This window comes from Brienomyrus brachyistius, chromosome 23 (assembly GCF_023856365.1).
Source record: "Brienomyrus brachyistius isolate T26 chromosome 23, BBRACH_0.4, whole genome shotgun sequence".
Lineage (NCBI taxonomy): Eukaryota > Metazoa > Chordata > Actinopteri > Osteoglossiformes > Mormyridae > Brienomyrus > Brienomyrus brachyistius.
In genome coordinates, this window is record NC_064555.1 from 20,147,563 (window position 1) to 20,159,620 (window position 12,058).

At 42.0% G+C, this 12,058-nt stretch overlaps 1 protein-coding gene and 1 long non-coding RNA gene across 3 annotated transcripts; both read left to right on the forward strand.

Annotated features, from left to right (window-relative positions):
- Positions 1-350: 350 nt before the first annotated feature.
- Positions 351-6,884, forward strand: si:dkey-6i22.5 (polyamine-modulated factor 1). 2 transcript variants are annotated; one of them, XM_048992985.1, is made up of 5 exons: positions 351-1,995; positions 3,250-3,355; positions 5,492-5,592; positions 6,148-6,343; positions 6,523-6,884. In XM_048992985.1, the coding sequence occupies exons 1-5, from the start codon at positions 1,820-1,822 to the stop codon at positions 6,586-6,588; spliced, it is 645 nt and encodes a 214-aa protein (XP_048848942.1). In that variant the 5' UTR covers positions 351-1,819; the 3' UTR covers positions 6,589-6,884. The 2 variants fall into 2 exon arrangements, with proteins under 2 accessions (XP_048848942.1, XP_048848943.1); XM_048992986.1 differs by lacking the exon at positions 351-1,995 and adding an exon at positions 2,004-2,772 and having other exon boundaries at positions 3,250-3,363.
- A 255-nt stretch (positions 6,885-7,139) lies between these two features.
- LOC125718843 (uncharacterized) lies at positions 7,140-10,325 on the forward strand. The gene is made up of 2 exons (XR_007384942.1): positions 7,140-9,562; positions 9,664-10,325. It is a non-coding gene; the product is annotated as an uncharacterized LOC125718843 (long non-coding RNA).
- Positions 10,326-12,058: the final 1,733 nt, after the last annotated feature.

A 12,058-nucleotide genomic window follows, 5' to 3' on the forward strand; every position in this document is an offset into this window, starting at 1 on the left:
TTCTGGGTTATTGGGTGCAGCATCAGTATCAATATTATTTTAAAAAGAATAATAAATAGATCGACCCGCCAGGTATTTTTGTGGCATTAACTTATTACTATGTAACAATTAAGGAGAAAATCTATAACAAGACTAAGCATAAAAAAGTACTTCACTCAAACATGCAGGCAAATATATTAGCCTTGGTTCACCTGCTAGTTCTTTTACAATTTCTGTAGTTTGCTGCTTATGAAATAGCATTTACAGTGACACATACTTGATTTTATGTCATGCTCCTTCGGGAACAATGACTTTTAGAGGAAATATATATATATTTTTTTTATTTTATCATTATTATTATTATTATTATTATTATTTGCTTCTCTTTGTCTTTATGGTGGAGGTTAGGAAAAACATTTAAGGTAAATATTCTTGATTCTCCTGTAAGAAAAAGAAAAAAAAACTCACAGAAAACAGATTCCTTAATGAGAGTAATTTCATTGCCACATTTAACTTTTACAGCAATTTTGCTTGCCAAGAACTCCTTGAAATTTATCTAGTGCTGACTAGAATGAATATAAAGAATGTGTGTCATTATTATGCTATAGGGAAGCTTGTTCCAAAATGGTATCTGACAAGTTTTAATAAACAATAGCATTTAGTGAAGATGTTAAAAGTGTTGAATATCTCCTTTAATATGTTACTTCTTATCCGAATACGAGTTCTACTGGTACCATAGCTAATCTTTCTTTGGAGGAAAATTCAGGCTCTTCTCCAAGATTGTGTGATGATGGATGATTTCCAGAGGTCGAGGGAGGAAGCTAAGGGGCGGGCGCTGGAAAGGCTTTATCATCTAGTTCACTACTTTGGAGGGGCAACGGATCCAAGGACTGCCTGGTGGGGCCATTGTCCAGAACATGGACAATCGCGAGATGCAGCCGAGTGGGGTGACACGTAATATCTGTTAAATGAAATGTTTCTTCCTTTAAACAGCCCGGGACAAATCTGCATCCTCGCCCACCCCCGACAATAAAGTACGACTAAATTTTTCATCTTTCTTTGGTACTTTTTGGATTTTATAAACGATTGTTTTGTTTTAGATTATTTTCCGATCCAAGTTTTGTTGTATTTGTTTTACTTTTTTTGTAGTTGTAATTAGCAGTAGTAGTGTTTTATCTATTACGTCGTTAAAATACTCTGACATTTACTGGAATTTGCTTAAATAGTGGATTGCATTACACATTCTGTTGACCAATAGAGGTCGCTATTTTGTTAAAATTACCTCGGTGCTGGAGATCAGCCAAGTTATTGAGTCTGGCACGTGTTTAAAACGCAATTTGTGTTGGAGAAATGTGTTCTACCCCCTACAAGATCCCCTTTTTGTGATGTTAATAAAGAAGTTGGTTCTGATTTTATCTGTGCGATATTCGACCGAATCTCATTATTAACGATCTCCCTATTAAGTTTATTAGAGGTGTTCTTAACCTGTCGGGGTTTGTAATTTATTGGTAATAATAAAAATGCGACAGACGACGGCAGTGCAAAGTCCACCATGGGGAAGACCTGTAATACAGCAGCATTTCAATTTTTACTGAACTATCCTAGTTGGTGTGCGCTGTGCTTTTAAAAGGCGGGCGTTCGCTTAGTGTGACAGCTTCTTCTGACTGAATGGACAAATGCTAAGCGTGATTGCGATTTCTACGACGACGCGATTGGTTAAAATGGAAAGGACGCTGTCCAATGATATTGAAAAACGAAACTCTTTCCAAGTTACTGACAGCAGGGTGGCCATATTGAATTGTTGGCGGTTTTTTTGCAACCTCGATCAAAAAGAAGCAGCATGGAGGAAAAGCGGGGCACTACCGAAGATCGGGCAAGTGCTGGAGACGCCTCAGACCAATCTGCAGAGCGTAGTAGCGCCAGTGAAAGCAATGCCGCCGATCCACGAAGGAATCGACTGAAGCTTTTCAACAAAGTTATGGAAAAGAGCTTGCAAAGACTGATAGCTGATGCCAGGTGACTAGCCTCAGCCACCTACGGAACCGACCCTTTTCTAGAGATGCTGACCCTCGAACACTAATGGTGTAAACTTTTCATATTATTTGTCCGGTTTAATCCACTCCTCGAATCATCGTTTTTAATTAAATTAGCCGGGCAGGTTCAACTCATCTATTGGACATGTTAGGTTGATAAACGAGGCGCGGAGGTTGAAAACAAAACAACTGTCCTGATGTCAAGGGTATTGTGATTTAGAAGTAGGGCTGTCAGCTCTCACGCCTTTGACGTGACACTCACGGTTTCGGACTCTCGCGCAAGAAATCTTACGGAAATCTGTATTATTCCGTTATAAACCTAAGTTAGCTACGTCAAAAGCGTAGGGATAGCGTAGACTATTTACAAGGTAATAAAACTCTTACATACATTTAAATGTGTGTGCAGACTTGTGTCGAATTGAAAATCTCATGCAGCCAGCTGACCAAAGTTAACGACCCTGTGTTTGGTGTAGCCAGGAGCACGTCTCAGATAGTTGGATATCACATAGTTTTGCTTTCCCACGTTAGTTGAGTATAACTATATTTAATATATTTCGCAGTGATCTAACGGGCTGCAGAAGTTGCCTAAAATCAGGCCCAATGTGGGTCCTGTTCTGAAGGACAGCAGAATCTTTGTCGACCTCATTATTTATTTAGATGGTTGTAATCCTAGGTTTTCTGCTCTGACTAGGATAAGTGGTTAGGGGATAGATGGATAGTCAGTTCATCAGTACTGGAGCTGCTTAAATCTATGAGAAAGGTATGAACTCCAAAGTCCCTAAATCCTGATTTGTGTGTCCTGCACGGGGTACCTCTGTAGTTTGTTTGTGTGCGTGTGTGTGTGCAAATGTTCTGAGAGGGACGTTGCCTCCTCTGCTTTCTAACAAGGGATCTCTGAAGTATCCCCCCCCCTTAACTTTATTATATAAGTAATTGATGGATGGATGGATATCAGAGAAGAAAATAGTAATGAGGACGACGCTTTGGTGACATTAAAAGGATATTTTAGGCATGCTGTTTTCAGAAAATATTAAAATGTTCTCCAACTTGTTTTTCACTTGGAATGTGCAATTAAATAATTTTCCTTGTCAGTTAAACTGCTGTTTAGGCCACTGAGAGACTGACTGCTTTTAGACAGTCCATTGTTCCTGGGTATCACCTTTCCCTTTATTGGTCTTTATGCTTTGTTTGACTCTTGGGGAATAGTGGCTTTGCAAACTGAATTTGCTCTTTGTAGTTTTCACAGATTTGCGAAGACCTTCCACCCATTTTACAAGCAGAACCCCCAGCTGACAGAGAGCATACACAGGCAGTTCATCTCAGAGCTTCAGACTGCCATCCAGGTTGGGAAGTGCGTTAACAGGACCACGTTGCAGTAGAATCTGTCAGGGACTTTCAATTTGCTGCATTATGGAATGGGATGCGTTGATCCCCACCCAAAAGCATGAAAATAGAACCATTTCTTTATGTGAAGAAAGTAAAACTGAAATGAGTGACCTTGACTGGACATTCGGGTAGCGATATCTGAAATGGTACAACTTCCATCCATCCATCCATTTTCCAAACCGCTTATCCTATTGGGTCGCGGGGGGTCCGGAGCCTATCCCGGAATCAATGGGCACGAGGCAGGGAACAACCCAGGATGGGGGGCCAGCCCATCGCAGGGCACACTCACACACCATTCACTCACACATGCACACCTATGGGCAATTCAGCAACTCCAATTAGCCTCAGCATGTTTTTGGACTGTGGGGGGAAACCGGAGTACCCGGAGGAAACCCCACAACGACATGGGGAGAACATGCAAACTCCGCACACATGTGACCCAGGCGGAGACCCGAACCCGGGTCCCAGAGGTGCGAGGCGACAGTGCTAACCACTGCACCACCATGCCGCCCATGGTACAACTTATTTACTGGAATGAAGCACATTAAGTTGTTTTGGATATTATACTACCTTTCTACCCCCATCTTGCACAGACAGGTGAGCATAAGCTTTGGGGTCACAGCACAGGGTCAGCCAGCACCTGTAGAGATTAGGGGGAGGGGCTTTTCTCAGTGGCCAGCGGACATGTGACTTTTGCTGAGGCTCAAACCGACGATCTTCTGATCACAGGCAGCGGCTTAGCCCACTGAACCGCACATTGTCACGCAAGCTGTGGTCACCTGACTCTCCTTCCTGTGACATCATGGCCACGCCCCCCCACACACATCTATTTAGAAATCGCCTGAGAGACTTAATATGTGCATTTGTTTTTATCAGTTTAATGCAAGTATCATTGCTTCCTCTTATGTAGCTTTATGTATTTTTTTTAACTTTGTACTTATTTTTGTCCGTTCTAAGAGTGCGCAAATAATTCTGTTCCGATAACCGTTTGAGGCATTATTATTTGAATACTGATGTCCTGAATGCTGATATTTGGTTATTCTGCTAATGCAGAGAATTATAGGAATTTATTTGAAAACGTGGGGATAGCCGCAAAAAAAAAAAAAACAGAAGCCAAGTGTGGAGGTATTTTGATTTGCAACTAAAAATTGTTTTCTGCAAACTCTGTCAAACAACTTGCATACAGACATTTGAGTAGTAAATCATATAAAACTGAACAATCTAAGTGTCGGTCATGGATGAAGCTTGACAGCATAAGCACTATCAGTTGTTTGGAGGTCAGATGAGCTCTATTCCAGTGTATTTCAACCTTTTTTGAGCCACGGCACATTTTCTCCATTGAAAAAAATCCCACTGCACACCACCAACCAAAAATGTTACAAAATGACACTCTGTAGCCTAGTAATGAGAAAATAGTCTCTCAGTTTATTCATACTCACTCAGTGTGAAACCTGAGCCTGTTTGGATGAACACAAAGCTGATACCGTGGCAGGAATTGAAGGCAGACAGACACACAAAGCTCTTCCTCATCAGCCCTCAGTCTCTCTCTGTTTTTAGTTTTTATATGAGTCAGGCTTGAAAAGCTCAGCTCACACAGATATGTTGTGGAAAATGGGAGTAATGTTGAAATAGCTTTGTTTGTTTAGAATACATCACTGTTACAGCACAGACACTCAACAATGGCATGTTATTTGCAAGTAATTAATTAAAATAAGTATTTTATATCAATTAAATGAAATTGAACAATTTCCCACGATACACCTTACAATTTCTCACGGCACACTAGTGTACTGTGCCACAGTGGTTGAAAATCACTGCTCTTTGCACATCTGATGTGTTATTTGTTTAAGATAAGATATATATGTATGATATATCTTGGGAAAAATACCAGCTGTCTTGGGAATAGACCATAGGCACTGGCTGAAGGTGTAATTATAGTTCATTTTAGTTGTAAATAAGCCAATTCATATTCTAGCTTTGTTGAAGTGTGTATTAGTATTTATCGTTTAATGTTTATTTCAAAAGGCTCTAGTTAAATCCTGCTGTTTGCACTTTACTGCTAGTTATGTTGGTGCTTCACTGCTCATGTGCAGGATGACATCGCTCAGATCATGGAGGAAGGGAACCTTCAGTGTAAGCTGGCGGATCTGGACCGTCTGGAGGCAGCAGCCAAGGAGAGCACAGACCCGGCTTGGTGGGGACACTCATCTTCTCTGATAATACATTCAGATTAGGCTCTGGCCCCGTAACACTGCCGACCGCAGTTTAAGTTGTAGCCTGACTCTGAAATTCTGGCTGTGTGTCTATATATAGCATAAACTCTTGGGCAAGAAGCTTTTTTAACAACTACTCATAATCATTACTCAGATAATTAACAAGAACTGAACAAAAAAATAATTCCCAAGACCTCTGCCACTATTTGCCATTTGCTTGTCCGGCTCGTTGCTACCGTGAACCATTAAGGGAAAAGGCTGGAAACTCATTTACATGATCTTATCGTATGCAAAGGTAAAATCGTGATAAGATTTAAATTTGTGATGTAAAATTCACACTATGTCTGGGCTTTCAGAATTTTGCGAAGTATTCTCAGGCTGTTTGCTATTGAGACACTGAAAAGCTTAATGTCTTGCAGTTTTGTGTGCTTATCTTGTGTGCCAGGAGTTTGTACAAGTTCAGTAACTTTACCCTATGTCCACGTGCATCTTTTACATGCGCCATGTTGGCTCCACCCGGCGTGTGTGATCGCCAGGCGGCCCAGTGGGGTACCAGAGAGGGACCTGTGCAGTTTCGTGATGCCTTACTACCAGCAACAGCGGCAGTACCTGCGCCGGGAGCTGAAGAAGCTGCAGAAGGAGAACGCCGCCTTGTCACAGAGAGTGCTGGCTGGCCGCGAGCGCATCTCCCAGTCGGAGCAGCGCATTGCCGCTGGCGTGGCCGAGTGGAGGGTGAGCCCCGTGTCATGCTTATACATGTCAGCATACATGTAGATTATACATGTGTGTTGGGTTTGTAGGTTGTGGGGAGGGGGGGGGGTTATGCTGTGATTGGCTGAGCAGACTGCAGTGTCACCCTCGCACTAATATCAGTAGGTAAGCATTCATTTATCTCCCCTCTCTCCCTTAAGGCATCGTCCAGCATGCTGGAGGCGTTTGGTTCCCTGTCTCCCTTGCAGAACTTCAATCACTTATGATCACTTATGATTTTTGCTGCCAATTCTATGGATTCATCTGCGGCATAGATTTAAACATGTCAGAATTATTCATCAGCCGTATTTATTGCTTCTGTCTACATGGTTTTACTGTCTGCCAGGGAACTAGCCTTGTATAATGTAGGTTTGTGAAGTTTTACAAACTCAAATGCTTGTTTTGCTTTTAAACGAACCGTTCATATTGTAAAAATGTGTGGTGTGTGTTTTTACGTATGTGTAAGTCCACAGTGTAGTAGTGTTGTTCCAGATCCTCCCCCAATAAAATCCTGACACTTTGACATTCTGGAATATGGGTTTTAAGGTGAAGCAGTGGATTTGAGATGATCTTTTTGGGCGGGCGGGTTAGTGTTCGCTTTTGTTGTTTGTTGTAATGGAATTTAGTTTGACATGCATGTTTTTTTCAGTCCAGCAGGGCAGTACAGCAAGAGTGATTCCATCCCGAGGGCCCAAGGGGAATTTAGAGACCCAGGGTCTCTTAAATGCTGCATGTAAACTGTTGTACAGAAATATCTGTGTTTTCAGCTGCTGGGGGGGTGGGGGGGGGTGGGTATGAATAACAGGAAGCCACCTGAGTTCCTTGCTTTATTCTGGGTTATTGTTTGTGGTAGTGAGTTTACAGAAGTCTGGCTCATTATTCCAGCTTATTGCTAGTCGGGTTGAGCAGTTTTCTTTTTCCTCCTTCCGCCCTGGTTATCCAGTACACAGTGGACCTGGATCCCGTCCCTTGGAAGGTACGGTGCGGCACGTTCCGAATGGGATGCCAGTCCATCACAGGGCATACTCTCCGGCACGTAGTATGTGTGATTGAGAGATGCCAGTGTACCCACGACCCCTCACAAAAATCACGGAGTCACGCCACTTAGAGGATGTTCACCCGGCTTTTATACTTCGTGCCAAACAAACAAATCATAGATATAACATGAAACCATTTTTGTTTGATAGATTTCACATAGCCATCATGTTCAGCTGTGTCAAACAAATGAAATACAATTATTTTAATTAATGCTATAGTTTTATCCAAATAAAGTAGAGGAAAAAATATCTGGAATTTAATTTATATCTGTGATTTGTTTATTTGCTATGAAGTAAAAAGCAGGGTGAACATACTCTAAGTGTGGTGATTGCGTGATTTTTGCCAGTTGTTGTAATCGCACATATTTTGGACTATGGATGGAAATGACACACAGCCTGGGACAGGAGTCAGTCCCCCAGCTATGGAGATGTGAGCCTGCAGAGCTGCCCAGTAATTCTTCCGGTATATTAAGGTATTATACTGTTACGATGCATTCCTTACGCAGGCGGTCCTCTGTATTCGCAGGGGATTGGTTTCAGGACCCCTGCTGATACCAAAATCCATGGATATTCAAATCTCTTATGCAAAATGGTTAATCCATCTCTATATTACTTATAATACCTAACACAATACAAATAAAAAAGGGAAAATACACAAGCCAGATAAATGACTTGATAAAGTAAAATGCGGACGCTCCTCTACTTACGAATGATATACGTTAGTAACTTGAAAGTTGTTATTCAACATCATTTTAAGGGTATATGCAAGTACAAAGAACTAGGATGCTGGGAGTTCGCACGCTATGCTGCTGCGCGGCAGGAGTAGCGGCCAGAAGTTGTACTGGGCGGGGCTGATGTGCAGAAAAAAAAGTGATGTTGCGGACAGGAAACAGGAGCCCAACGAACACAATTTGGACTGACGGTCCTCTTCGTTCGTATGTCTGAAAGTTCGTAAGTAGAGGAGCGTCTGCAATGTTTTTTCTGCCTTCACTCTGAAGCCTCAGGATCATATAGTGAATTATAACCAGCCTCTTTCGTTATTAGCATCATAAAGCAGTGAGGGTGAACAACAAAGGAGTGGATCTCTGGCGTTCAGTCTCACCAGAACCGCAAACCAGAACGTCAGCAGCGGAAGAAAATGATTTAGTCACCCCCGCATCTGGCTGAATATTATGATAGTCTACCCAAATTTCACTTTCAGTGTAGTGCTCAGAACACAGCAAATTCAGGTTTAGCTTTTTGGAACTTTCTGATTTCTTCTAGTATAATTTCGATCCACGGTTGTTTGAATCTGCAGATGCGTAATTGCAGATACGGAGAGCCTTGTTATTAATATATTGCTTTTGACTAATCGACATGCCACTAATTTATTGTTGTCATTGGTGGATGTTAAAGGTGTCCACTAAGCAGAATTGTAGTTTTCCTGCTTGTGTGCTTATGCAGGCTTCAGTCTAGCCCTTGATATGCATAATGAATTCTTCCTCTGATTATGCATATGGTCTCCCACAAACAGTCTTGTGCTCTGTGAGGAAACTCTCATTTTTAAACTGGAAGCTGAGCTGGGAAACACTGCTCGTCTTAGATAAGAGATCACTGGTTGTATTGGTTTAATGTTTGGTTTATTGTGTCTATATGCAAATGTATAGATGATAAGTCAGCAGGCGTTAAAATGCACACGGATTTTGGTAAAAACTGTTACCTATTGGAGCCGAGGAAAAAGTGAAAGTGAACTTTTAATATTTAGAGTCAAGACTAAAGGAATTCCAATGCCTATGTAAACAACGACGCCTCATTTGTAATTCTTCAGATCTCTCATTCTCTCCTCCCCCAGGTCCCTTCCCCTTCCTCTGTTCCTCTCTGCTGCCTCTCTCCCTGCCCCCCCCCCCCCCCCCCCCCGTATAAATCCTCACTTTCTTCTTCCCTGCAGATAATGGAGTCAACAGCTTGTGAAAGTGACGCCGTGAAAAGCACATGGGGAACTGAATACGGGCCCAGATTAGCAGCCTGTGATAGCCGCCGTGGGCAACCGCCGGGCCATTATGGAGCTAATCGGATAAGGGCAGCATCTCGTCCCGGCGTTACTCTCACAAGGGCACTTAATATGGCCGTGCGTGGTCCTGAACATTTACCAATGAAGACTTAATAAACAGATGCATTATCCCAGGTGCTTCGCCAGCACGGATTTGATGGAGGGCTGCGTTCTGTTGGACCCCTCCCCGATATTTCAGGCCCCTCAGAAGTCACCGGAGGTTTCCCTGTCCGCAGGATTCGGTGAGGCGGGTGTACAGCACTTTGCCAACGTCTGACGCCCTCGGAATAGGCGACAGCGCCAGCTTGCTGTGTGCAGCTTCATGCCATTAATCTGCAAGTGAGTTCAGGGGATTCCAGCTTAGGAAAATGATCAACTTTTCCACTCTTTATTATGCTTTTGTATCAGCTCATTACTACTCATTACTGCAGTATTGTATTCACTGTCATACTCTCCTCGAGTGAATGCAGGCTCCTTCGGGAAGGAAGCCACACCTGATGCGTCCTTATATAACCCTGAGCAGCCCCACATTCAGTGTGAGGTATTGTTAATCCATGTGGCTACTTACCAAGCATCAAACCCTGTCCAGCGTCATCTCCGCAGGACTGATCCCCCCAGATTCATGATTTACCTGCTCTGTGACCCCAACCTCTGTCTCCGCTGTTTTTGACTGCCTCAGATACAATAAATCCTGGCATACTCGGCCCTTGGCTCTGTCCTGAGTGTTTTCTGGCATGACATTCACACTGTAATCATTTTAATGTAAGTTTTGGTTAAATGCCACACTGTAAAAGGACTGAATACTGTATCCTGTCTCAATTTATTTTCTTTTTCAGCACATATGGATATGTCACTTCTGACAACAGAAAACAGAGTAAATAAAACATTTTTAGATTGATTTGTATTGTTTGTAGTCATTTCTACTAATTATTAAATATTGGGTATTACAAATGTTAGGTACTGAAATGCTGCAATATTGTAGTATATTTAAATTTTTTTTCTACAAATTTGAAAACAGGAAAAATGATTTAAAAAACAGTATTTTCATCCAATTATCCTGGTATAGGGTTCAGGGAATCCTGTCCACAGCAGCAAAGGGCAGAATTTTAGGGCACAGCTTGGATAAAAATGTTAGCCTCTTGCATGGCATGTATTATGGGCAGGTTTCTGTTTCGTTTGAGAAATGCCAGTGGGCCCAGCTGCATGCTTTTGGACTGCAGCATAAAAGCAGAGCACCTTTCGGAGAGCCACGCAACATAGGGAGAAGATGCAGACTCACGCTGAGACTCAAACCTCCAGCCCTGGAGGTCCGAGACCACAGTACTTGCCACTGAGCCGCCATACCATTGGTCAGTGGGTAACATTCCCATAATACACTGCCAGCCAATAGTTTTTGCACAGCACAGGTTTTTAGCACTTTTCCATGTATTTCAAAAACTTGTTAAGCATTGGACATTTCAGTGAACAACTGTAAATGAAAATATTAGTCAAAACAAGTTTCCTTTATAACATGGAAAGAGTATGTAACAGTACATGTCTGACATCCTATTTCCTGGTTGTGTGGTGATGGCATAGTCACATTCTAGGCTGTTCTTTAACTTTAAGTGCACTAGTTAACTGTTTCACCCTATGAAACAGAGCAGTATTTAATGTCTGTTGTAGAAAGAATGCCTCAGGTTTTCTCTGCTGTTATAACTGGCAGAGGACATTACTTTGATAATCAAAGATATGACATTTTCTTGCTAATAAAGGCACTTATATGGTGAACATACTGTAAATGCATTTTTTTAGTAAAGAATATTGACTGAATATTTAGTAAATGTTAAGTGAGTAACATGCAAATGTATAAAATCTCAGTGTGTATATATACATCTCTATCCACTATCACTCTGTCTTGAACATGGGATATAAGGCAGGAGACAAATTGAACAGGATGCCTGTCCATTGAAGTTACTCTACAATGTTGATGTACAGTCATAAAGATGTTTGTAAGGAATCCATTTGAACAATCAGCTCAAGGACATCAGAGTAAGAAGTTACATAGACATTACTATGTTAAGATCAATGCTTCACAACTGACGGTAAACAATTTTTGCCGGTCTGTCGGAATGAACAGCCTATATTTCAATGGCGTTCATCGTGCGCTTAAAGCCTTTCAGAGAGTAATTCAGAGGAGCAGAAGATGTCGGCCTTACTGCTGTGCCTCCTGCATTTCAGCACGATGATCTCCATTTGGGAATGTTTAACTTCTTGGTGCTGAGAGTCTGTGAATGGTCTGTACACCTGCCTTATCTTGACCTACAATGCAGTTTAACATCAACCAATGTTTGCCGCAGCAAATATCTAATCAGCCAATTGTGTGTCAGAAACACAATGCATAAAATTATGCAGATGCAGGTCAGGAGCTTTAGTTAATGTTCACATCAAACACCAAAATGGTGATTTAAGCGACTTTGCACGTGGCATGATTGTTAGTGCTAGACACGCTGGTATGAGTATTTCAGAAACTACTGATCTACTGGCATTTTCATGTACAACCATCTCTACAGAAAAAGATCCAGTGAGTGGTGGTTCTCTGGCCTTGCTGATGGCAAGGGATGGAGGAAAATGGCCAGTCTGGTTCAAGTTGAT